At 48.2% G+C, this 22,350-nt stretch overlaps 11 protein-coding genes across 11 annotated transcripts; 6 read left to right on the forward strand and 5 right to left on the reverse strand.

The window, feature by feature from the left end:
- Positions 1-253: 253 nt before the first annotated feature.
- Positions 254-2,008, reverse strand: BABINDRAFT_5450 (uncharacterized protein; the record flags this gene model as incomplete). Its single annotated transcript, XM_019132219.1, has 1 exon — positions 254-2,008. The coding sequence occupies one exon, from the start codon at positions 2,006-2,008 to the stop codon at positions 254-256; it is 1,755 nt and encodes a 584-aa protein (XP_018987819.1).
- A 281-nt stretch (positions 2,009-2,289) lies between these two features.
- On the forward strand, positions 2,290-3,656 carry BABINDRAFT_72882 (uncharacterized protein). Its single transcript, XM_019132596.1, has 2 exons — positions 2,290-2,301; positions 2,433-3,656. Exon 2 carries the CDS (start codon positions 2,702-2,704, stop codon positions 3,533-3,535), a length of 834 nt encoding a protein of 277 aa, XP_018987820.1. The 5' UTR covers positions 2,290-2,301; positions 2,433-2,701; the 3' UTR covers positions 3,536-3,656.
- Positions 3,657-5,210: 1,554 nt separating this feature from the next.
- BABINDRAFT_159070 (globin) lies at positions 5,211-6,726 on the forward strand. The gene has a single exon (XM_019127446.1). The coding sequence runs from the start codon at positions 5,386-5,388 to the stop codon at positions 6,343-6,345; it is 960 nt and encodes a 319-aa protein (XP_018987821.1). The 5' UTR covers positions 5,211-5,385; the 3' UTR covers positions 6,346-6,726.
- Positions 6,727-7,011: 285 nt separating this feature from the next.
- On the forward strand, positions 7,012-8,485 carry BABINDRAFT_72944 (globin). The gene is made up of 2 exons (XM_019132597.1): positions 7,012-8,346; positions 8,409-8,485. The coding sequence occupies exon 1, from the start codon at positions 7,262-7,264 to the stop codon at positions 8,237-8,239; it is 978 nt and encodes a 325-aa protein (XP_018987822.1). The 5' UTR covers positions 7,012-7,261; the 3' UTR covers positions 8,240-8,346; positions 8,409-8,485.
- On the reverse strand, positions 8,446-12,795 carry BABINDRAFT_159071 (DNA-directed DNA polymerase gamma). The gene has a single exon (XM_019127447.1). The coding sequence runs from the start codon at positions 12,318-12,320 to the stop codon at positions 8,670-8,672; it is 3,651 nt and encodes a 1,216-aa protein (XP_018987823.1). The 5' UTR covers positions 12,321-12,795; the 3' UTR covers positions 8,446-8,669.
- Positions 12,755-14,561, forward strand: VMA4 (H(+)-transporting V1 sector ATPase subunit E). The gene is made up of 3 exons (XM_019132599.1): positions 12,755-13,196; positions 13,256-13,333; positions 13,798-14,561. Exons 1-3 carry the CDS (start codon positions 13,164-13,166, stop codon positions 14,377-14,379), a joined length of 693 nt encoding a protein of 230 aa, XP_018987824.1. The 5' UTR covers positions 12,755-13,163; the 3' UTR covers positions 14,380-14,561.
- Positions 14,562-14,742: 181 nt separating this feature from the next.
- BABINDRAFT_31128 (uncharacterized protein) lies at positions 14,743-15,228 on the reverse strand (the record flags this gene model as incomplete). The annotated part of the gene is made up of 1 exon (XM_019131521.1): positions 14,743-15,228. One exon carries the CDS (start codon positions 15,226-15,228, stop codon positions 14,743-14,745), a length of 486 nt encoding a protein of 161 aa, XP_018987825.1.
- Positions 15,229-16,326: 1,098 nt separating this feature from the next.
- On the reverse strand, positions 16,327-16,729 carry BABINDRAFT_72949 (uncharacterized protein). Its single transcript, XM_019132598.1, has one exon. The coding sequence runs from the start codon at positions 16,610-16,612 to the stop codon at positions 16,367-16,369; it is 246 nt and encodes an 81-aa protein (XP_018987826.1). The 5' UTR covers positions 16,613-16,729; the 3' UTR covers positions 16,327-16,366.
- A 1,382-nt stretch (positions 16,730-18,111) lies between these two features.
- On the forward strand, positions 18,112-20,260 carry BABINDRAFT_159075 (uncharacterized protein). The gene has a single exon (XM_019127448.1). It carries the CDS (start codon positions 18,368-18,370, stop codon positions 20,159-20,161), a length of 1,794 nt encoding a protein of 597 aa, XP_018987827.1. The 5' UTR covers positions 18,112-18,367; the 3' UTR covers positions 20,162-20,260.
- Positions 20,261-20,717: 457 nt separating this feature from the next.
- BABINDRAFT_159076 (uncharacterized protein) lies at positions 20,718-21,293 on the reverse strand. The gene is made up of 2 exons (XM_019127449.1): positions 21,248-21,293; positions 20,718-21,145 (listed from the first exon to the last, which is right to left on the reverse strand). Exon 2 carries the CDS (start codon positions 20,942-20,944, stop codon positions 20,771-20,773), a length of 174 nt encoding a protein of 57 aa, XP_018987828.1. The 5' UTR covers positions 20,945-21,145; positions 21,248-21,293; the 3' UTR covers positions 20,718-20,770.
- BABINDRAFT_73022 (uncharacterized protein) lies at positions 21,054-21,437 on the forward strand. The gene has a single exon (XM_019132601.1). The coding sequence runs from the start codon at positions 21,153-21,155 to the stop codon at positions 21,360-21,362; it is 210 nt and encodes a 69-aa protein (XP_018987829.1). The 5' UTR covers positions 21,054-21,152; the 3' UTR covers positions 21,363-21,437.
- The last annotated feature ends 913 nt before the right edge of the window (positions 21,438-22,350 follow it).

The raw sequence follows: 22,350 nt of genomic DNA on the forward strand, positions 1-22,350 counted from the left end.
CGCACCGGAACCCCATGGGCATCAAAAAACGCATTGGAGTCAACTGGCACGTGACAGAGGATCAGGGCACCGTGCGACAGAAGGAATCGTTTGTCAGAGCTATTAAAATGGGTAAATATAGAAGAAATGGCCGACCTGTACCGTCAACCTTCCTTAGGTCCGTTCGGGTGTTAAATCTATACATCATATCTCATGCATTGTTTATTTATATCAGTAACCGCAATCACGAAGGATCAACCCCCATGCAAATTTGTCAATACCCGTTCGTTGTCTCACCCGTCATCAATTTGATCCGCTCTAAATCCTGCTTCAAGCGTGCCAAGTCGTCAAGCAACTCGGACCCACTACCGGTGGCGGTGGCATTCTGGTAGCCGTACGGGCTCTGTTGTGACGGCACGTTACGTCTGGGCGGTGGCGGTGGCGGGAACATTGGCGACAGAACCGGCGACGCAGTCATTCTTCTACTTCGTGGTGGGGGCGGTGGCGGAGCCAAGCCACCATTTTTTTGGGGTGAAAACTCTGCGAAAGGCTGATCCATCTGGCTAAATGCTTGGTTAGACCCCTGGCTAAATGCCTGGTTAGGTCCCTGGTTTCCTCGAATGAGCTCCAGGGGCGATGAGACGTTGCGAAGAGGCGAATGAATGGCCGGGCTTGGGTTGATACTGCTGGTGATGCTGTTTAAAAAGTCCAAGTGCAGCGAATGGTTTCGTTCCGATATCTGGCTCGGCATCGGCGACGACAGCGATCTGTGCCGCTGCAACACAGGAATCTGGGAAGGCTGGCTTTGGTCCACAAAAAAGCTCGGGGTGGAAAGACCCTGTAGGTTACGCAATGCCTGGTAGTCCACGCCCATACTCTGCATATCGTTAGGTCCTGTACGGTTGGGTTTGAGGAGTTGGGCGTCCTGCTGGAATGCCTGGATTTGCGATTTGTGTAAGCTCTTGTAGTCGATGCCCAAACTACGCATTTCGTTAGGACCAGTCATGTTCGGTTTCAACGGTTTGAGGTCACTGAAATCTGTGTCTTGCGTCAAGTCCATATCCGAGTCGTTGGAGAAACTCAAAAAGCTATAGCCAACGTTCGCAGGCTTCCCGCCAAGCGACATGCTGTCAATGCTGCTAACCTGGTCAAAGTTGTGTATCTCAGGTGACATTTCTTTGAGGATTTTCGCCTCTTCCTCGCGCGTTTCATGCGGAGAATTCATCATCGTTACCGGATGGTTTAGCGTGAAATTGGCATTCCCATTAGCCTGTCCGAGAAGCTGATCCATGGGCAAGGAAAGGTCGATGGAGGATGACTGGGACTCAGGGGTATCCGATCCCGTCACCAACATCTCACTGAATTTCACGGCCTTCTTCTTGCGGCTCTCTTGGGGATTGACTCCCGTGAGCATGAAGCGGGTGAAGCTATCGAGATCGAGCGGCGCGGAATCCGGCTTCGGCTCCGGTTCTGGCGAGAGATCCCGCTTGCGTTTGTTCGCTTCAGCTGTGCTTAGAATTCCTATTGGTTTGGGGATCGGCGCTGGCCGCTGGATCACCGTCTTGTCGATCGAAGCCTCGACGCAGTCATCCAGGTAGTAGTGGCCGACCATGCGGAGCAACGCAAAGAACTGACCCACGTTCAAGCTGTCACGGTACTTCAGAAAGAGCTGCTCGAGCCGCTCCTTGAGCCAGTTCTGGAGTTTGAAGTTGGTGAAGAACGTCCAGATCTCTGCCAACGCAATGGTGGTCTTCTTAAGACCCTCCGGGTACTGGCTACTCACTGCGAGAGAACGGCTAAGAATGTTCCCATACCAGCGGAGATAAGTCCGGGCTTCAAGGGGGGAGAGTTGTGATACCGTTAGCGAAAGCGGGACGTCTGAGGTGGTCCATGACGATGAGACATCGGAGTCGGTTCGTGGCGGCGGTGGTGGTGGTTGTCTGGCACCAAAAGAGACAGATGGAGGCGGCGTGGGCGTAGACGCTACAGAATCACTTTTAGGGATGTTCAACCATTCTAGACCGCTCATAATTGCGCTAGATGTAGAAGGTGGAGTAGAGGTGGTGGATCAAGTGCGTTTTGCTATCAACTTATCGGAAGCGCCAAGAATAAGGAGGTGGTACGAGCACGACCTTCACAGGGCTTTAAATGGTAAGTCCCTGCTAATCGCAACAAGATCAAGATGACTGTTTAACAACTCAGATGTTAATATATAGACACATTTGCTGTACCATGTTGGTTATTTATGCTGGATTGTGTTGGTATAAGGGGAGGAGATATACCCGGGCTATGCTTTGATGGTCGTACCGGGAACGAAATAGTGTACGTATGCGCGGTGAAGTCATATGAGCTTGGCTGCTAACTCTATAAGGACCGTTCTCTAAAACAAGATAATACCTGATTTCGGAACCTCCTTATGCTTTCACTTTTTGGTTCTATTTCAGATTAACAAGCTAGCCTCTTTGCATTCTGAATGGGATTTTGCCGCTCTGGTCAAGGGATATCGTATCTTTGTGGGTCTGAGTTGGCTTGCTTCCTAGACGCATTCTTAGAGCTACTACAAACGCACTTTCTAATTCTCCATAAATGATACCCAGATCTACATATGCTTATTGGAAACTTTGAAGAGATGAAAGGTTTGCTACCTGCAGCGAAATCTGGAGCAGATTGAAGACTTTAATTTTTTAGTGTATTATCCGCATACGATTATAAAACACCAGATATGATGGATTGGCAAATCATATTTTTACCAAACGGGCTTATATATGCAGGACTGAAAAGTTGTATAACTTACTTCCTTTTCTTTAGGCAATCATTGCAGCCAAATATGAGTCGTATCTCGAAAAACGTGTTTAGCTACTCTGATGAGGAGGATCAAGAAGATGACAGGGAAACTTCTCTCATGGCTGCCCGTAAACAGGCGGAGGAGCGTGTCCGGAAGATGGAGGATGAGGAGGACTACGAAGCCATGTTCAGCGCGCCAGTCCAACCAAAACCGGTAGAGAAGCCTCCGGTAAACGCAGCATCATCTAGATACATCGAAAAGCTTCTCCAGGCGAAGCAGCGACGTGAGACTGACCGCGTGTTGTTGATTAACAAGAAACAAGGCCTCGTGCGAGCCCAGGAGGAGGTAAGCGGCCAGTACAAGGATAAGGAGATATTTGTGTCCAAATCGTACCAGAAAGCACAGAAAGAAGCACAGTCATTGGTAGAAGAGGAGACAGTCTTGTCACGACCGGTTTTTCTCTCCAACTTGGCGCTAAACCGTGCAGAGTCCGCTACTCAGACAGTTCCCAAGGTCAAAGTCTTGGCTGCCAAAGAAGAGGTGCCAAAAGAGGTGAAGAAACCGATGCCAAAATTCACATACTCGTCAGAGGAAGAATCGGAGGAGGAGCCCGAGCCGGAAGCGTTGAGTGCAGGGATGAACGTTAACCCTGCTAAACAGCCTGAGGTTTTGGTAGTGGATTTGCGGGATGTAAAATCGGAAGCAGAGTTGAGCGTGTTTCGCGAGCGGTACTTTTTTCGCAAGAAGGCCGAAAATAGCTTGGTCGGATGAGGGTCTACCCGGTTTTACAAGGAATATTACTCGCTCTCGTGAAGGTTACGGATAGCAGTACTAGGAATTACCATTTTCGAGTCAGTTTCGTTAATATTAGACGACGTACTCCAGTTTATTGCAAGGTGAGCCACAGGTCGGTTTTATACGAACAATTCCTACGAAGAAGATTGTCTACTCAGCCCTGACAATTGAGCTGAAAGCTGGATAAGCAAGTCAATGTCTTGTATCTATAGCGACATTAGACGTGATCGCTGGTGTAAGTTAAATAGCCATCAATATGTGGTATATTGAGAATTAAATGTTGATTATGCTGGCTTAATTTATATATAAAAAGGAAAGGGTAGCTCGTTATACAGGTTCAAGTAGATGAGGGGACTAGGTCGATATGGCATAACGATAACATGCCGATGTTATATCAATATTGGGGAAAGGTACGCACATGGTTATGCTGTCTTACCGCAAATCATATGGCTATGGATACAACAGACTATCCAACCTTGGGATGTTATAGAGCGCATTAATAGCTCTCATTGGAAGGGGTCATACATTTGGACATCATTTAGGACTGGTATTTAAACGATGTTTGATGTCTGTGTAAGCTCAAGGACTGAGAATTGTTTCAACCTTGAACCTACACAGCGAGGGTTATACATCTAAAATGCTGTAGACCCTCGGGTATTGGAGCTCTGGGCCCTATAGTAGGACCCTCTACATCACTATATGCTTCAAGCGGATGCCTGTTTCATTCTATTTTCATAAATACAGAATTTCGAACTGTCAAATCCGAAACTGTGCCATTTCAGATTCACCTTATTGATTCCTTTCATAATCCACACATGTCCCTTTCAGACTTTTTGTTTCTCTTCCCCTCAATTAAGAACCCAATAAACTCTATAGAGTTGGCTGGGGGCTCAACGTTCGTAACAGCCAGGGACATCAACATGGGTCTTGTTTTAGGGCCTCACGTTCCTACTACTCAGCGTCTCTGACATGGGCACCCTAGCCCTGCCTAATATTTTCGATGATCGAAAAACGTGTAAGCAACTCCTAAAGGGAGGGTCTGCGCTGGTCATCGTGAAACTAGGACTAGGTCTGGTGCCTGGCGGTTCCATCTCTTTGGCAAACCTACTGTTTTCACTCCATTCGCCCAAAGTGCCCAGGCGCAAACTTTGGGTAAGCAACTTTAAATATCCCTAGAAACGGAAACTTTTGCCAATCATCCCCCAACATATTAACCAAACCCTACCGTTTTCTGCACGAAGCAAGTGTGGTGAGCTCACCCGTTTGCAGGCACAAGCTCCATTTCCATCATTTCCTGGTGGGGTTTCCGTGACTACTCTGCTGAAAGGAGATTTATTTAGAAATCTTGCAGTGCATGCGTCAGTCCTCAGATTGATCTCATGTACCGCTGATCAGAGAAATGTGGCTTGGCTTGACTTAATACTCTCCGTAACTACCCCAGCGTACCCACATCTGCGACTTAAGGCCTAAAATCCAACGATTGCCGCGCGCTAGAGAGCTGTCTATATCCCAGTTATTGGACAGAAGAGGTTCAATATTGTAGGCACCGCATGCATGCCTCGGGCAATGCAGTGTAGTTAATCAAATGCTTGACCGCACAGCTCTCTTCGCTCTGCGAGTGCAATGTGGCCTAGTAGCCCACCTGGACATGCTCGCCCCCCTCAGTTGAATAAGCGTAAAGATCTATTGCGACAAAAACAATAAATCACCGAGTAGTCTGGATTATAAAGCGCCGCCTCATTCCTACTCAGTACCGGTAACCTTTCAACCCCCCTTCCATCAATCTGTTGGCTCCTCCAACCTACTGAAATCACAGCCCTTGCACAATGCGCTACGATCTCCCAATTTTGGGCCGTATAGAGTCGTTCCCCAGCTACTCAAACCCATCCATCACCTCTTCCAGATCTAATATATCCTCGTTATTCGATAAGATCAGCCGTGCCCTCTCTCATGATACTGGTTCTATCGTCTCCGCCGCCCTCTCGTTAAACAATCCCGGAAAGGCCGTTCGAGACTCGGAAGTTCGGCTCTCACGGGTAGAGCTAATTTTCACGGAGGAGGAAATTGCAATCCTTAAGTTCACATGGTCCTTGGAAGCTATGGGAACGGAACATGAGCAAGAAATCGTGGACCCGAGGTATTCCCTCTTTGGAACATCCTATTTCTGGAATCAGGTATATGGCATCGTTTTAGAGTCACACCCCAATGCAGGGAATATGGTTCCAACAGTGGACCACCAAACACGAGCATTCGCGGGAATGATGTATCTTTGCATGCGAAACTTGGAAGACTTGACCAAGTTGGATGAATACTTGGCGAGTTTAGGCCGCAGACACAGCAGGATGTTTGGTGCCCAACCCCCTCACTTTGAGGCTGTCGGGGTTGCTGTGATCGAAACGTTTCAACAGTACTATGGAGACGTTTTTACAAAAGAGATAGCGGCTATTTGGATCAAGCTATACTGCTTTTTGGCAAATTCAATGGTCCAGGCTTCGCTCTATGATCCGATAATTATAGAAAATAAGTTGGTCTTTCCTACGCTTGTGAAAGCTGCTGAGGAGTCTGACACCCCTTCCGGTAAGCTCCCCGAGGAGGCGAGGGGTGCTGACAGCGTTGCCGATGAAGATGCAGAAACCATGTTTCTTGACTTCCCAGTTGGTCAAAAGGGAATGGATATACTGCGAAAGAGAAGGCGAAAGCGGTTGGGGGACCTTGCTTCCAAGGTGTTTGGTGAGGGCTACAGCACCCATAGCCAACCACTAAAGTCATTGCTGAGTCCTACCTAGCAGGATTTGACGGCCAAATGCTAGAGAGGGGAATCAGTAGTAAGGTATGGTATGCCATCCGAAGAAAATGGTGTCTGCTATGCTGTATCATCCACTGTAAACCATGTCTCTCCAAATTTTGTGACATTGCCGTACTGATGTTCCCTTGTATAATGGTTCGGTTGTGAAACCAGTGATGAAACTCTTTTGCTGATCCCGCATATGCAAGATTTAGTAATACAGATCTGAGATGTTAGGATCGGCGTATGTTCTGAAGCTAGCCAGTCTACCACAAGCAAGAGAGCAAAATACTGGGTATGAAAAAGATACGTATAATTTTGAGATTAAAAATTAATCCACAATGTATAATGCAAAAGTGGAGTCCGATGGGTGAAATGTAAACTGGTGCCTGGTTTGAAAATTTAATGTTAGAGGTTTTCGCTCTTGATCTGGCTCGAATCACACCTGCATGGTGCCGCCATTAGATCAGCCAGAATCCGATTTTTTTCACCCTTCCCACCCCCGCTGAATGTGGCCCTTAATCCATACAGGTCCTGTGCCGCTGATCCCCATAGTCTGCTTTATATGCACGATGCAACAGGCATGGCTTTAATAGCTGTGTGGTGCCTAGACCTTAAGGCACGTAAACAAAAATTGCAAGCTCCCACGCCCCTCTACAAGATGTACCATGAAAGGTCCGAGGATCTTGCTCGGATGGGGAAATTCTCCTTAGCAAACCTTATGTTATACTTTAATCGCCTTAAGATGCCCGGTGTTACATATGCCACCTAGTTCCACAGTAGCATAATGCGCCCCAGTAAGCGCAAGACATGTGATGCCCAAAGACAAGGATCATGCTTCGCGTTTCGTGTCTAGGGAGGCCCGTGGTAGAATAGCTCTTTGTTCTACGGCGCCTTATAAATGAACCCTGTCACGCATGGCCAGAAATTACCATTGTAGTAAAATGGTACACTGCTCACTGAGAACCAGAAAAGGCAACCCCATACCATTTAAAATGCTAACTGCCAGCACCAATCTAAGTTTACTAGGACCAGCTGATATTTCCAAAACCTCACCCTCGCCGGTTGGCTTCGGTGATTCCGTATCGGATTTATCCTCCTTGTTTGACAAGTTCCCGCTTTCGCGCTCCCATGATACAGACTCTCTCGCTTCCAATACTCTGATTTCTAATAGTCCCGTGAAAGAGACAAGACATACGACCGGCATCTACTCGCATATGGAGGCAGTGTTCACGGAGGCAGAGATCGCCACGCTTAAGGCCACATGGATATCGGAAGCTGTGGGTACAGCCTATGAAGGCACGGTGAACTCCAAACAAACGCCCTTTGGTACTATTCACTTTTGGGAGCAAACCTATGCCTGTGTTCAACGAAAACAGCCCTCTGCGGTGGCGTTGATGCCGGCCATTGACCACCAAACTCGCTCTTTTGCCGGGTTGATGCATCTTTGTATGGAAAACATTGAATGCTTATCCACCTTAGACGGATATTTGGCCAACCTAGGGCGAAAACACAGCAGAATCTTTGGTGCGCTGTCACGTCATTTCCAAATTTTGGGGGAAGCGGTCGTTGAGACACTACACAAGTACTATGGGAAAGTCTTTACGCGAAAAGCAGTCGCTCTTTGGATCCGTCTCTACTGCTTCTTGGCCAATTCCATGATTCAAGCCTCACTCAATGAGCCAACCCTTATCCGAGATGAATTGGTGTACCCTACTTTACAGTCCACAGATAATACAAGCATATCGCTTATAAGGTCTACGGATGAAGATATTTCCAGAGATGATTTCGAGAACATGTCTCATGATTTACCGGCAGAAATTAGATTCTTGGGTACGTTCCAGAGGAAGAAGCGTCATAACTTGGGTGCATTAGCCTCTAAGTACTTTTTCTAGCCAGGTCGGCCTTGAGCTAAAAACTCAAGGTTGGGAAGCTACTCAGAGTAGTCACCTAAATCCATTTACGGAAAAGTGGGTATATTGATGAGAAGTATGGATTAAAGGTATGTGTTGAGGCAGTTCTTCTATCTCCCTACTGATCAGTCTATTCATCTATCCTTTCTAGTGTGATTTTAATTGAATATTTGGACATTCACCGAGAAAGATCTTAGAATTCGAAGCATTTACATATTTGGGCGGTTGCTGAAAAAGTGTATATACACTAGCTCCTCGACCTCGTCTCCTATAATGTTACGCCAAATTCCTTTGTCCCGGTAACCATATATTAAACCCAATCGAACAAAAAAATGGGAAACAATTCTATTTACATATACAACAGTAGAAACCTTCCATGGCTTCCACTGCTGACATAATATCTACCACGTGCTTAGTACCGCTGGTATTTCCGCTCTGGTGTCTTCTTCCGCTTGAACATCTGGTCTTCGTACTTCTGCATCATCTCAAACTCTAACGCGTCCAATGGGCCCTCTTCAAACTCTGGTGTGTAGCTCAGCTCAGTCCGTTTTGCCAAATACTCCTCGTACATTGTATCAGGCGGCGTAATCACTATAGCACCCTTAGTTTTCAGTGAAGTCCTAGCTTTTACCGCTGTGGGGACGGCTTTGGTTTTCACCACCGGTTCTTTTTTTAAATAACCGCTTTCGTCGTCCTGGGGGGCATACTGTTGCATCTGTCTAGACTTTCTCCGAACGGCCTTGAACTCATCCTCATCCTTGGCCACTTGCAACTCGATAAACCGATTCAACATTGACGGGGAGTACTGGCTATCAATATCAGCAAACACTGGGACACGCGGAGAGTACTCATAGTGAGACAAATCCAACGAATCAGCCTCGCCTAAGAGAGAGCCGTGAGACGTGGCACACTTTGTCAACGTTTCTTCGATGGTCAACGACTCGCCTGGTCGGATAGGTACCAGGTTGGAAGGCGTGACACAATCCATATCAACCTCCTTACGCAATACGTGGTCCACGTCGACGGCGCTGAAGAACGCACAGGACTGAGGGATCTCACTGATCCCTAACTGCTGTGCAAACATCGCTCTGGTCCACAAGTTGCAGATCTGCATTAATAACGTAGTTTTGTACTTGTCCTCTTCCTTCACCATGTACCGCACCTCATCGTGGACCGTAATGAGTAATCTGGCGTCGACTTTGTACAAGCGAATGAGGTACTCCATCCCAACGAGAAGCAAGTGCAAGTAATCCACGCCGGACGACTGGATCGCCCAGTTAATACGTGACGGCAAGTAGCTGTTGACCTTTAAATATTTTTTGGTCAACGCCTGGGTGATCCCTGCTCCCAAAATCGGCGTCCGAGGCACCTCTTGCTCCGCAATCATCTCCAACCGATTAAACACCACGCTTTCACTGCCACCGAACCAAGTCATCTTGCCGGCAAACTTCGGCCCTGAGGGAAGTCGTTTACCCTTGGTCGCATCGTACAACTTCTGGGCCGTCTCTGCGGCCTGTTCCTCGGTCAACGTCGGATTGAACTGCTTTAACAATGTGCATGCAAACTTCAATCCGGCCCCGTAGATCCGCCCGTAGTTAAATACCTTGGCTTCGTTTCTGCTGATTCCCAAAATGTTAGCGGTCTTGGAGTGCAAATCCGTGCCCTCGCTCTTGGTCCCTTCAAGCGTCATCCAGCCCAACGCCGTGCCGCCGTGAAGCTTAAAGATCGAGTCACCGACCAAGGATGCGATCCAGAGCTCTTCGGAGTCTACATCGGCGCCCACAAAGCAGTAGCCTGGTGGAGCCTCGATCAAGGATTTCAACTCGGACCCGATTCTAGTCTTCTTGGCGTTGGAGGCGGTGAGCCAGGTGTTTTCAACAGATCTACGAGTTACCGTTCCCATCGACTGGATTTTCGGGAGGATGATCCCCATTTTGGACTCGGTGCCGAAGTCTCGCTTGTTCTTTTGATCATCGTTGTACACAACAAACTGCTGCGCAATTCTCAGACGGGACGACACCCAATAGGAGGACATGGAGTTCAGAACAAATGCCTGCTGTGCGTGTTCAAACTGCGACGTCAATATTCCCTTTTCAGCAAACTTATGGTACGCCTTGCTCATCAAAATTGCACACCGCTGATTCGGGCCGTCGGGGTGCGGGACCCGAAACAACTCATACTCAAAGTTTCCCCGCAACTTTTCCAGAAGCGCAAGATCTGTCTCAGTGGCCTCAAAGTCACTCACCTTCTTTGGGCCAGTTTTCTCCCGTTTCTTCGGTTTCGGGGCTTTGACCTCAGGTTCAACCTCGATCTCCGGCTTCATCTCCATCTCGGGGTTGAGCTCTTTCTGGATGAGCCGCTGGAGCCGACGATCCTCTGCACGGCGCCGGACCTCCTCCCGACCTGTGCGAAACTCACACACGTTGTAGTTCTTCTTTATCATCTCCTGGACCCTGCTAAGGGGCACTTGGAAGCACCAGCCTTGACTGTCGAACCAGACAATGGGACATCCCTCCCATTGGAGCTTGAAGAGAAGGCAGGCGATCCTGCCCTTGCTCTTGACCACGGCTTTGTCGGAGCCGGTCGGACAGAGCGACTTGTACCACTCGGGATACCCCGGCATGCGCTGGTTCTTGCGCGGAAGGCCCTTTTTGGTGTATTGCATCGGGGTGATCTTCCAGTCAAGCTGCGACAACCAAAAGTCATCCTTCCAAGGTTCAGATGCGTCTTCTCGCATGAGCACCGCCTCCTCTGCTAGGTCGCGCAACCGCTGCTCGACCTTAACAATGCTCTGCTGGTACACCGCCTCGGAGTTGGCCACAAACGCATCCCACTTGCGCGTAGTGGGCAAGAACGACGTCCCAATCTGGCGCAATGCGGCGAAGGACACCGGGTGCGGCACGTGCTCGCGGAACTTTGGAAACGTCTTGGCAAACACCTGGAACGTGGTGTCGACGTCTGTGGCACAGTACAGCATCAATCGCGCAAAGTTCTCGCGGATGGGCTCCGCGTCCTCGAGCGAGAAGTAGTCGCGGTCCGCTTTGTCCATCGTGACTCCACAGTGAAGCTCGGCCACGTAGGCCAAGGAGTTCATGCTAGTCACCTCCAACCACGGGTCATCCTCTCGGTCCACAGAGATGTCATTCATCAAGTCAGAAACATCGGTCTCGTTGATATCAAAGCCGGAATTCGCCTCTTCGCGGATGTACTCGTCGGCCGTACGCAACTTCTTCTTGTGCTTCATCCAGGACCCGCGCTGCCGCGAGCTCAATCCGTTGATGGCTACGTGGAGACTCATTGTGTCGAGGTAAAATGCCTTCGACTGCGTCATGTGGTACTCTTCAAGAATTCGTGACCGGTCGTAGCCCACGTTGTGCCCCACAATCAACTTCGGAGCCCCATGGCACCCCATGGGGATCAAGTGCTCCATCAGGGTCGACTCTTTGGTGAGAAACGGCGAAACCCACGCGTACCACGCTGTCTCGCTCACGGCAGTCGCCATCACCGGATAAGGCGAGAGCTTGTATAGGCATTCTACGTCAAACACGAGCTTCTCCTCAAGCGGATACTCCACCTTGCAAGGTTTTTTCCCCTTGGCGTACCGTGTCCAGCCCGATTGGAATATCCATGCGTCTTCCTGGGGAAGGCTGGGCGTAGATTTCTGGGAGAACGTCGTGGCGTACTCGAGATACGGATCCGCACAGAAGAGGCCCAAGCGGTGAAAGTGCTCGTCCAAGTCGCGGCCCTGCAACGGTGGGATATCAAAGGCGATGGGGTCCGTAATGAGTGTCTTTTTGCCTAACAAATCATTATTGGCGAGGTACTTTCGCGCTAGCGCGATCTTCTCCTGGAGATGGGCCGGCAGGGTTGTAGAGCTTCCTCGGCTCTTACTCGATTTTGCGCCGAGCCGTGCTTTTAGCGTTTTGGGGTCAATGGGGTTTCCCGGAAACACCAGGTTATGGAGTTGGGCAGAGATGTACTGGATCCCGACCTCGTTCACCCGCGGCTCTTGGCGTAGCGCGGAGAAGGTGTTGAGGTACCGACATGCCTTTCCGCCCGGCATGGGCAACCGGCGGCTAAGTAACATGTGATTGGGGGGAAAGCAGCTATTAGTAGAATCGATGCTGTGTTATTGTGCTGAATTGAAGGTGACGGTGCTGATTCAAGTGATTTCGGTGAACCGCCGAATATCAATAACGTCAAGTTTTGCTCTGGGTTTATAAACTTTTGTTCACGTGATGTGCAGCCGCACCCATGCGGCTGGGTGCTGATAGAGGTGCCGGAGGTTTGTTATCTGTTACTCTCCCAGGTTTGTTATCTGTTACTCTACCAGGTTAACCTCAGTTTCGTTGGTAGGGGAATCACTCTTTGAATTTTAAAGGCTGGCTGTTTGACCATTAAAGCACCATGTCTGAGGAATAGCCCCACCCTCTTGAATACTTACAACTATGCCGTTCCTCTAGCATGCCTTGTTCAAAAGCCACGATTATTGTGGTATCAAATGTTTGTCCGGTTGTCCAAATTAGTCTTTTTCAGCATGTCCTTATTCGTCCAGTTTAGAGCTTGCAAATTGTTGAAACTATTCCTGCCATCACACGAATACGGCATTACTTAGCCGCTCCTCTCCCCTGTCCGTTCCGTAAGCAATATGTACCGGATATCCATGGACTAGCACATGTGTCACGACGTCCGTGAGCATTGTGCGCTGGTTATCTCATAGCCCTCTAGAGAGGTTCCCCCCCTCCCCTGTGGCCCTCAGTAAGGGGCGCGCCATAGATAGACGTCGATAGCGTGTAGGAAAAACCGATTACCGAAACAAACCAACAGCCATTTCAACGTCTATATCAGACACTTTTCGTTTATCCCACCTCTCTGTCCCCATAGCACCATATATTACATCTGAATAATGTCTGCCGCTACTGCTTTGAGTAACGACCAAGTACGTATATGCCCGATTGGCGCTATTCCTTTGAGCAACTGAGAACTAACACGACGTAGGTCGCTTCCGAACTCCGTAAGATGGAGGCTTTCATCAAGAAGGAAGCCCAGGAAAAGGCCGAAGAAATCAAGATGAAGGTATGTATGTTAATTGGTGATTTGAAAAGAGTGTGATACCATAGGATGTGCATTTGAGATTGTTTTCTCTGTTCAGCAAAGGAACTGGTAATCCCTGAATACGTTAGTCGTTGAATTAATCGAGATTACACACAATGACATTGCCAGTGACAATGTTATTATCCTTTGAGACTGTTGGTTACATCCGCGACAAAATAGGGCTGCAATGGGACACTAGAGTATTTCATTTTCCGAATTGCCCATCTATTGATAAATCATGCTGCTGCAAGGTATCTTCGGAAGGTCTACTGGGCTTTGTCCGGGGTTTGTCCGAGGTTTGTACTCCACGGTAGAATTCAGCCTCTTGATTGGCGTGTCCTACTGTTTGAATCTGTTAGACTATGGTCTTGGATATGACACGTCCTACTGCTCATAATGCTCTCTCCATCTCCACGCCTTACCCTAGCAACTACTAACTCCTTTAGGCCGATGAGGAATACCAGATCGAAAAGTCCACCATTGTGCGTAACGAGACGGCCTCTTTGGACACCACCTACCAAGCCAAGTTGAAGAAGGCAGCGTTGGCCCAGCAGATCACCAAATCTACCATCGCCAACAAGACCAGATTAAAGATCCTCTCTACCCGTGAAGAAGTCCTCAACTCCATTTTTGATGACGCTGAGAAGCAATTGCAATCCGTTTCCGCTGACAAGACTAAGTACAAGCCACTCGTGACCGGTTTGATTGAGGAAGGTTTGTTGGCCTTATTAGAAACCGAAATCTCCTTGCGTGTTCGTGAGGCCGACATCTCCTTGGTCAAGGAATGTATCCCAGCTGCCGTCAAGACCTTGGAAGACCAATCTGGCCTCAAGTGTGAGGTTAAGGTTTTGGAGAACGATTTCCTCAGCGCAGATCTGGCTGGTGGGATTGTCATTATCAATTCCACCGGTAAGATCGAAATTGACAACACCTTGGAAGAGAGATTGAAGTTGTTGAGCGAGGAGTCCTTGCCTGCGATTAGATTAGAGTTGTACGGACCATCCGCCACCAGAAAGTTCTTTGATTAGCCGCAAAAGCTTCATATGCTATTGTCTACCTAATTTATACTTCTTTTCCCGGGTCCTAGCCTTTCTTTCGTGCATTATATTCTCTCCTGTTTACCTCTCGTAGTCAATCATTTGTGGAGTGACTAGGATCTGGCTCCGAAATAGATGTGAAGCCTCTCAAGTGATTATATAAAATTGGATTGGCATCAAGATATCAAGGTTACTACATCCGGTTCGCTTTAAAAAAATACCGTGATAATTATGATTAAATTTGTTATCATTAGGTTAAGTTTTTTTTTTTTTTTTTGACGAATTGTCATACGACAAATTACTTATGGCTTTAACAGAATTTGGGGATGTTTGGTGCTCCCGGGCAGAGCTATGCTAATCTTCAATCTCTTCGTATCTCTGCATCAACAAGCGCTTGTACTCGTCCATGTCTGTGTCCCACAATTGCGCAGCCTGTGCGTTCAACGGCGAGCTGTTGTTTGGTTCTCCCAATAATGACTGCAAAGACAACATGATCGTCTGGACGTTATAGATCGCCGACCACTTTTCCTTCAATATGTCGAGGCAGATGTTTCCTTTCATATCAATGTTTGGGTGCCACATCGGTGACACAAACATGATGGTTGGCGCGGTGTATGGGTAGTTGGATGGAAAGTCTAAGCTGATTTTAAACACCAAGCTCTCGTATGGGGTACCCTGGGGACCTTCAATCGTTCCCGTCCACTTCAAGATGTTAGTGTCAGACTCGGGAAAGGCAGAGATCCCAGGTGTGCCGCTCATCATCAACTGCACAAGCTCGTTCTGTAGCCTGTTGGTAACGGAGTGGCCATCCGGGACAACGCCTTTCTTCTGGGAATGCATAACGGAAGCGGACATGATAGGGGCAGCGAGACGGTTATGGGTTATGGTGGCCGCGGATGACGGAGTGGTAGCAATGGGATAGCAAGATGCCTGCAAAGATTCAATGAGCTGCTAGAAATCTGAAAGGCAGCGCAGGGTGTGAGAATAGAAGTTTCTTAAGATGATCCAACCTTTAACGCGGCACAGATTTGACAGTGCATTTTCTTACCCGATGCGGCATTGTAAACACAAATTAAATTGACGTGCACGTGATATATCAGGTGACATATCAGGTGACATATCAGGTGACACGTATTTCAGCTGCCCCTGCTACCTGTGGGCGGCCATCCTGTAGGCTGGTCTTCAAGGCGGTATTGGCCCTAAAACAAGGAGGCATACGTGTCAGCCTGGCACCTGTGCAGCAGCCCCCGATCTTACTGCAGGCGTTACCACTAATGCGAGAGATACGGCGCCGGAGCTTCCCCTTCGCAGAAGCTTAGCTCCATAATTGATAGATCCACCCCGCTAAAGAGTGGGATAGAGCCTCCGTATTTGACGCCCTCGTATATCGAGGGAGAACATAGACGCAGGAAGCTACATAATCTCACTTTTGTCGTCAAGACTCCAAGTGGCGCCACAAATCTGCCACCGACAGAGATTCCTCCTTTGACGAAAAATCTCAAACCTAACTTGACGAGCCGGAAGAGCTTCACGAATCCCTCCAAACCCAGTATAGGGGAGGCCCCGGTACCTTTTGCAGCTGTTTATTGAATCGCCCTGACTCCCCATTGTGGGTCTAGAATGCGTATGCAGATGCGTTTCCGATAGAGTTATTAAAGTACATGGGTGAATTTGGCGGTTACCTTCGAATGCAAGATAGGCTCACTAGAGCAGTTTACAGTTGTTTCAGAGTGGGAAAGTATGCGCGTTTTGGAAATGCCGGAGAGTTGAATGTTGAGTGTGTGGGGAGATTTACCGAGTGCATACGGACATGGCCCTGTGTATTCATGGATATGGGGCTTGTAAATCTCCGGACACTAGTGGTCTCACTAAGGATCCACAACCCCATTCGACGGTAGCATGCAGTCTAAGAGCCACGTTTAAGTCGGCTAAAAAAATACCATGATCCGTAGATTTTAGAACCTCTGCGTATGTGGTTCTAGCGAGCGTTTGTAGTACAGTGACGGTATGCCAGATTCTGCTTGCAACAAGTCTCATATATGCAGTAGCGAGCAAGAGATATCGTAAAACCACGCTCGTTCCGTCGGACTTTCCGGCTGCCGGGAAAAAAAAGGTACAATTGCGAGGCGTGGTAGATCAGACTTGAGAGATCAGATTTCCAGCCTGGTGGGTCTCTAAACAATCTGGATTGGGACATCCCTGACACATTGCATGGGCCCAGCATCGTCACACTCTGCTGTCTAAACTCTCGCCTTGTAGTGGCATACCCAGGTCAGTGAAAAAGTGAGTCAGAAATCTCGTAGCTTAGCAGGTAAAACCTATACCGGTCCAGTCATCGGAAATGAAGCTTTCGTGCTTCTCCAGAGATCCCATTCTAGTTCGTATCTAGCCTACAAAGGACCAGTTAAATTACTTCTAATGACCGGTTTGTGTAGAAATTCACCTGTCCTTTATATTTTTAGTCTAGCCTCGTGTACGTGGCATCGAAGGAAGTGGATTCCAGCTGGGGGCGGTTTCTATGTAAAAAAAAATACTTAAAATGTAGCACCTCGCAGTCCATATAGCCGCACCACCCCATCATAATAGGCAACAATACCCACCAGCAAGGCTGTAAATACATGTGATTGACATTCAGTTGTGCAACGATTACGCGACATCTTTTCAGGCGTGGATAGAATGATAAAATTAAGTAATAGACCATGAGTAACCTGAAACATACCTGTGGCCAGTTACCGCGAGTTAACCCCTGGTCGTTGCCAGATGGCATGCAAGCTAAGCTCATACGTCCGTTCATAATCCACGCAACTCCTCTTAGTCCGCTGGTATATCTGTGACTTCAAATACAACCGATAATCTGTCACGGGCACCTATTGCGAGCCTTATCAGTGGATGTGGAAGCAGATTGAGGGAGGCTCTTTGACGCCAATCTGCCGCCTTCACACTAAGCGATGCACCACCATATTTACTGGTGCCGCTCCCAGGAAGCCTGCCGCAGCCACTCACAAGCCTGTTGCGGGTTACAACGAAACGGTCTTCAGAAGGGATACGCCTTATTAATAGACTTTTATCTGTGCACCGTTTCTTGCAAACTCTCCTTCGTGTATAATCTATTGCTTGCTCCATTCGAGTTTGCGAGTAACTGGCGATGCGTTGCCGGACACGCTTCTTTCAAGAAGGATCACGACGTGCGTTGACATCCGATACCTCAGGCATAACTATAAAGTAGGCCACATAATGATGAATCCCACTATTTCCGCCAATAGCATGCGTTGTGACGCAGAAGGGGTTTCCCTTCTGGTCAGTAACAAGTCAGTAAGCAAGTCCACTAGCGGGACTCCTCCGGTTCGCCATAAGACGCCTCTACATGTCCACCACGAAGGTGCCGGTATCTACAGATCCACGTTGAAACGCCCAAACTTGTCTACCGGAAGGCGTCCCCACTAGGAGATTCCTGACTGGCCTTTTTTCCCAGCTCTCAGTAAGATGTTGGTCCTGGACGAGGCAGCGGAACGGCGGTCCGGGTTATTTAATGAGTGACACGAGCCGCATGCATGCATGCACTAGAACACTTTACGCGTGAATCTGTGCGTCGTCCCTCTGGAAAGGCGCTAAGGCTGTACTGCATGCCGTGACGACGAAATCACGAGGCAGGTGTACGTCAAGAACGCACCTCGCAATTTATACCGGATGTGACCTCAGGTTACCACACATCACGGAGCATTCCTTACGGCCCAGAAAGATAAACAGAGACTGGCGACACATAAGCCTCCTTTACTCTCAGAGATTTTGCTATTTGTTCATTCTTGTGGTTACGGGGTTTACATTTAAGAAACTATACCCACACCTTCGTTGTGCCATTTCTGCCACTTGAAAGTTGACACGCACGAATTGATCTGCCCCTTGCCGAACCTGTTCTACAACTCTGATAGATCATTCAACTTTTTTCACACCCAGTGGGACACTCGTTTCGAACACTGCCATGAACTTCCAGGGGCAGAATAACTACATGGGCAATGCCCAGCTGGGCCAATACGTGCAACATCCCATGGTTCAGGCTCCGGGCCCGCAGATACAGATGCTAGACCGAAACAAGCCGAACTATCAATACATGATGGTCAAGAACATGAGCCACCCGCAGTTTATTCCCCCGAATGGCGTGGTTATGCTGCCCAACCAGCAGGTTCAAATGCAGCAGCATATCCAGTGGCAGAACCAGAAGACTGCGGCTCTACAACAACAGATGCTACAGACCCAGATTCAGCAACAAATGCTGGGTCTGCAACAGCAACAAATACAACAACAGATGCAGATGCAACAACAAATGCAGACCCAGCAGCAGACCCAGCAGCAGATGCAGCAGATGCAACACCAGATGCAACTTCAGCAACAACTTCAGCACCAAAAAGGACGGGTGCTGGTGCCTTTTGCGCCGCCCATCATTCCACAGTTTCTTAATGTTCCCCTCAATTCCCAGACCTCTGGCTCGCTGTTTTCACTGCCTACGATGGGCAGTACCAGCAGTTTCTCATCCCCCATGTCCTCCCTGAACCCGCCAGTCCCCGCAGATCCCTCGCCCGTAAGAGCTCAGAACTTCGGGGGGCCAATAACACCGATAGAAACAAACTACGCATTTACCAGCGACAACCCGTACCTTCTTGCACAGCGCACACCAGATGTCACGCTTGACGACTTGTTCGAAGACGATCATTTGTCGTATGCCACAAGCATAGCGGGGTTTTTCGATGATTCTTCGCTTCTAGAGCCAACTATGGTCGAAGGTCTTGGAATCACACTACCCCCGGATTTTCAGTTCTCCGGAAATGACTCTGAGCTGGGAAACCCGGGCCACTGCTCGGACTCCATAGTATTGAACTTCTTGGACGGTGACGGTTTTTCCGCGATGCTCGAAGATTCCCTGGAGAAATCTCCTCTGGCTCCCTCCAACTCAGTTGCACAGGCAGCCTCTCCTGCTGAGTCTGTGTCCGATCTGTCGCCGTTGGCACAGCTCCCCAAGCAACCAGTGAAAAACAGGCCCGTGGGAAAGCGCAACAAACCGTTACCCAAGCTCCCCAGGCGGGATTCTGCTACTGCTGATCACATCCGTGGTCTTCCAGCTCCCATGAATGTTGTGCCATACAGCTTCTCCAGTTCTTCTCCCTCACAAACATCACCCACAGGAATGCTCAAGACCTCGGGGGCATCGCCGAAAGAGACTTGGAAGCTGAAGTCGGGGACATCTGCATCGGGACTGGGAGGTGCCACCAAAAAGCGAGGAAGCGTGGCTGGAGTTCGGAAGGTAAAGAGTGCCAACGGCTGGGTCAAGCCGGCAGCATCTACCATTGTCGCATCGTCCGCCTCAGATTCTGCGTTGTCGTTCCAGGAACACTTTTCTAGTCTGGAATGGACTGCCGAATTTTCCCCGCTGGCGTTTCTGATTGAAAACAACCTGACGCTCGATCCCTCTCGTAGGGGTAGCACTACTCCCAAGAAGAAAAATGAGGTCGAGGAGAAGCCGAAACTGAAGCCCTCCCGCAAGTCGACACAAAAGAATTCACCTGAAGAACTCCAGGGTTCTGTGTCGGAGTACTCGCTCGATCCAGAGCTGGGCTGTGTTACAGGTGAGTTCCATGTCCGCGGAGGTGGCTATGGTGAGTTTGTGGAGGGTTTAGGGGGTGCTGGAAAAACCCCGTCGTCCAAGAGGCTCCGTCCTCCTAACATATTGAAAAGCATGAAGGCAGGCTTGGTGGAGTTTCAGTTAAAGCTCACCAAGTAATCAGGTGGATAATGGAATACCACTAATAATATATACCGACTTTTGTCTAGATGAATAAATTGCATCAAGGCTCCTCCGCTGTACGATAATGATCCGGAAATTTTCAGCTTAGGTGTTTGTAAAAGTCATAGGTACTCCTTCAGTTCAAAAAGCAGCATCACCAATATACTGAGATTTTTGATGGGCGGTAATGACGCACAGCAAATTCTGGTCTTAAGCCTTGTGCATCTTACTAAGATTAGTCACGATTTTCATTAAAAGCTGTAGACCATAAATAAGTAAGCATGTTCCCAGCTCTAACACAAAAGTGAACCGCTTATTATATCTCGTTAATTAAAAACCGGGGATAATTGTACATTGTCAAATAATATACGCATGACAGGTTAAAATTTTAACACTCTCAATTAAGTGTCTAGATAACGCTCTTACTATATGTAAAGTGGCCCTCCCTACAATAAGAATAATCATGAATAAATAGGCTTAAACAGTAAGTCAAATCTAAGGAACTTGCTCACTAAAACGAGAAGAGGGTGACGTGTTACGTCTAGCAGTTGGGTTGCAGAAGGGAAAGGCAATCCCTGTGAGATTCTGTATATATGTTGAAGTAACCTAGTACTTTTCTGGGACGTAGTCCTTGATAAGGCTCTCGGTTCTCTTGGCGCCGCGGAAATCGATGGCGTTTTCAGTCTTGTACATGTAATAGCAGGTCAAAGTAGGGATAACACCCATGGAGAAGAAGACAAAAGCACCAGCCTTACCAGAAAGCTTCCAAATGTTACGCATGTTACCCATACGCTCTAGAAAGGGTTAGTATAACGGCTTGTCATCGACAAGGAAGGACAGCTAAGAGTTCCATTCGGAAACTTTTCGATATGTATAAGAGTCTTTCAGGCTCAAAAAATTACCCCTATTTCCTCCTTTTGGCTCGCAGTTAGTTGGAGTACGTACGGTTGTAGGTCTGGAAACCTTGATCGGTCTTTATAGCTATCAGATGTTAGTAGCATTCTCATGCGAAGCAGTCGCCTCTCCTGGAAGTTTCGGTAAACCCGGCCATAATAGACAACAAAAGCGTAAGCCAGTACATACCATGTCCGTGAGCACCCATTTTGTGTATGTGTATATTGGTTGGCAATGGTTGGAACTTCCTACTGTCTCCTATAGTCTTTTTTTCCTGTTACCATCTGAGATTGGTGCTAGTTAATTGGTTTAGGGCCGTACACGTGTGTTTTGATTTATGCACGACCCAGCAGCGCTCACTTAGTCTCAGCGTATTACGGGTAATTGTACTACGCGCTTTTAACAGGGCGGTTCTCTACCCATTTTTTTCAACTTTTTTTCTAAATATCCTGAATGTAGCAAAACTCGTGGTGGATCGTATTTAGTTAGTTATATAGTATGCCAGTTTAGGCAATGAGGGCTGCCAAAACGTATACGTAATCACGCATAGAAAAGACGCACCGGGGAAGTTTATACTGCAATAATGTCCTCTAATTAAACAATAGCATTGTTTGGAGGTTAGCTACTAGTAGAGATTTACTGCATCAACTCAAGGACTATAGTGGTTGAGAGATATGTTTTACAGCAGATGGCGGCATACCTATTCGAGGTCAAGCGAGTTAGGGTTCAACCGGCCAGCATACAACATGGCATCCGATCACTCATTATAAAAAGGTTACCGGCCGGTATCGTTTCTTGATATATGAAATCATCCTACTATAGTGGTGCCTTCGAGCGTTGAGTACACTCCAAATAATCGCCGTCGTTTAGTTTAGTAAGAATGGCCGGTAGAAGCACCAGACAGGCTAGCTCAGCACCTCTTGGCACCGAGCTGTTGCTTGACGTCACGCGAAATAGCCCTGCTCTGCGCAAACGTGCAAACGAAGCCTTAAACGGTTAGAAGGAATGACGGGATGAAACATGGAGATCTTCAGGAGTATTTCCATGGCATTCTGAAACACGGAGTAAATAGAAACCTTGTGGAGCTGTGATCCTAACCTGTGATCGCCTAGGGGAATGGCAACATTAACGGCTCGATGCTTAACCTTAAGCCGGTAGCCTAGACTTAATGCCCCCTAGTCCCCTTAGAGATAAGACGCCCCAGAAAATGGACTTTGGGTTAATACGAACCCCAACCTCAGTAAAATCGCGCAACAGCGTTTGTACACATTGCTTTTATCAACTTTGGAATA

Source organism: Babjeviella inositovora (genome assembly GCF_001661335.1).
Source record: "Babjeviella inositovora NRRL Y-12698 unplaced genomic scaffold BABINscaffold_1, whole genome shotgun sequence".
NCBI lineage: Eukaryota > Fungi > Ascomycota > Pichiomycetes > Serinales > Babjeviella > Babjeviella inositovora.

What these genes read in the sequence shown, in the direction of transcription:
- BABINDRAFT_159075 (XM_019127448.1), top strand. Translation starts at nt 18,368, where the DNA reads ATGAACTTCCAGGGGCAGAATAACTACATGGGCAATGCCCAGCTGGGC.
- BABINDRAFT_72882 (XM_019132596.1), top strand. Translation starts at nt 2,702, where the DNA reads ATGATGGATTGGCAAATCATATTTTTACCAAACGGGCTTATATATGCA.
- BABINDRAFT_159070 (XM_019127446.1), top strand. Translation starts at nt 5,386, where the DNA reads ATGCGCTACGATCTCCCAATTTTGGGCCGTATAGAGTCGTTCCCCAGC.
- BABINDRAFT_159071 (XM_019127447.1), bottom strand. Translation starts at nt 12,320, where the DNA reads ATGCCGGGCGGAAAGGCATGTCGGTACCTCAACACCTTCTCCGCGCTA.
- BABINDRAFT_72944 (XM_019132597.1), top strand. Translation starts at nt 7,262, where the DNA reads ATGGCCAGAAATTACCATTGTAGTAAAATGGTACACTGCTCACTGAGA.
- BABINDRAFT_73022 (XM_019132601.1), top strand. Translation starts at nt 21,153, where the DNA reads ATGTTAGTAGCATTCTCATGCGAAGCAGTCGCCTCTCCTGGAAGTTTC.
- VMA4 (XM_019132599.1), top strand. Translation starts at nt 13,164, where the DNA reads ATGTCTGCCGCTACTGCTTTGAGTAACGACCAA. An exon ending in CTGCTTTGAGTAACGACCAA is followed by an intron (nt 13,197 to 13,255) that starts GTACGTATATGC and finishes AACACGACGTAG; the next exon opens with GTCGCTTCCGAACTCCGTAA. An exon ending in CCGAAGAAATCAAGATGAAG is followed by an intron (nt 13,334 to 13,797) that starts GTATGTATGTTA and finishes TAACTCCTTTAG; the next exon opens with GCCGATGAGGAATACCAGAT.
- BABINDRAFT_72949 (XM_019132598.1), bottom strand. Translation starts at nt 16,612, where the DNA reads ATGCTGGGCCCATGCAATGTGTCAGGGATGTCCCAATCCAGATTGTTT.
- BABINDRAFT_159076 (XM_019127449.1), bottom strand. Translation starts at nt 20,944, where the DNA reads ATGCGTAACATTTGGAAGCTTTCTGGTAAGGCTGGTGCTTTTGTCTTC.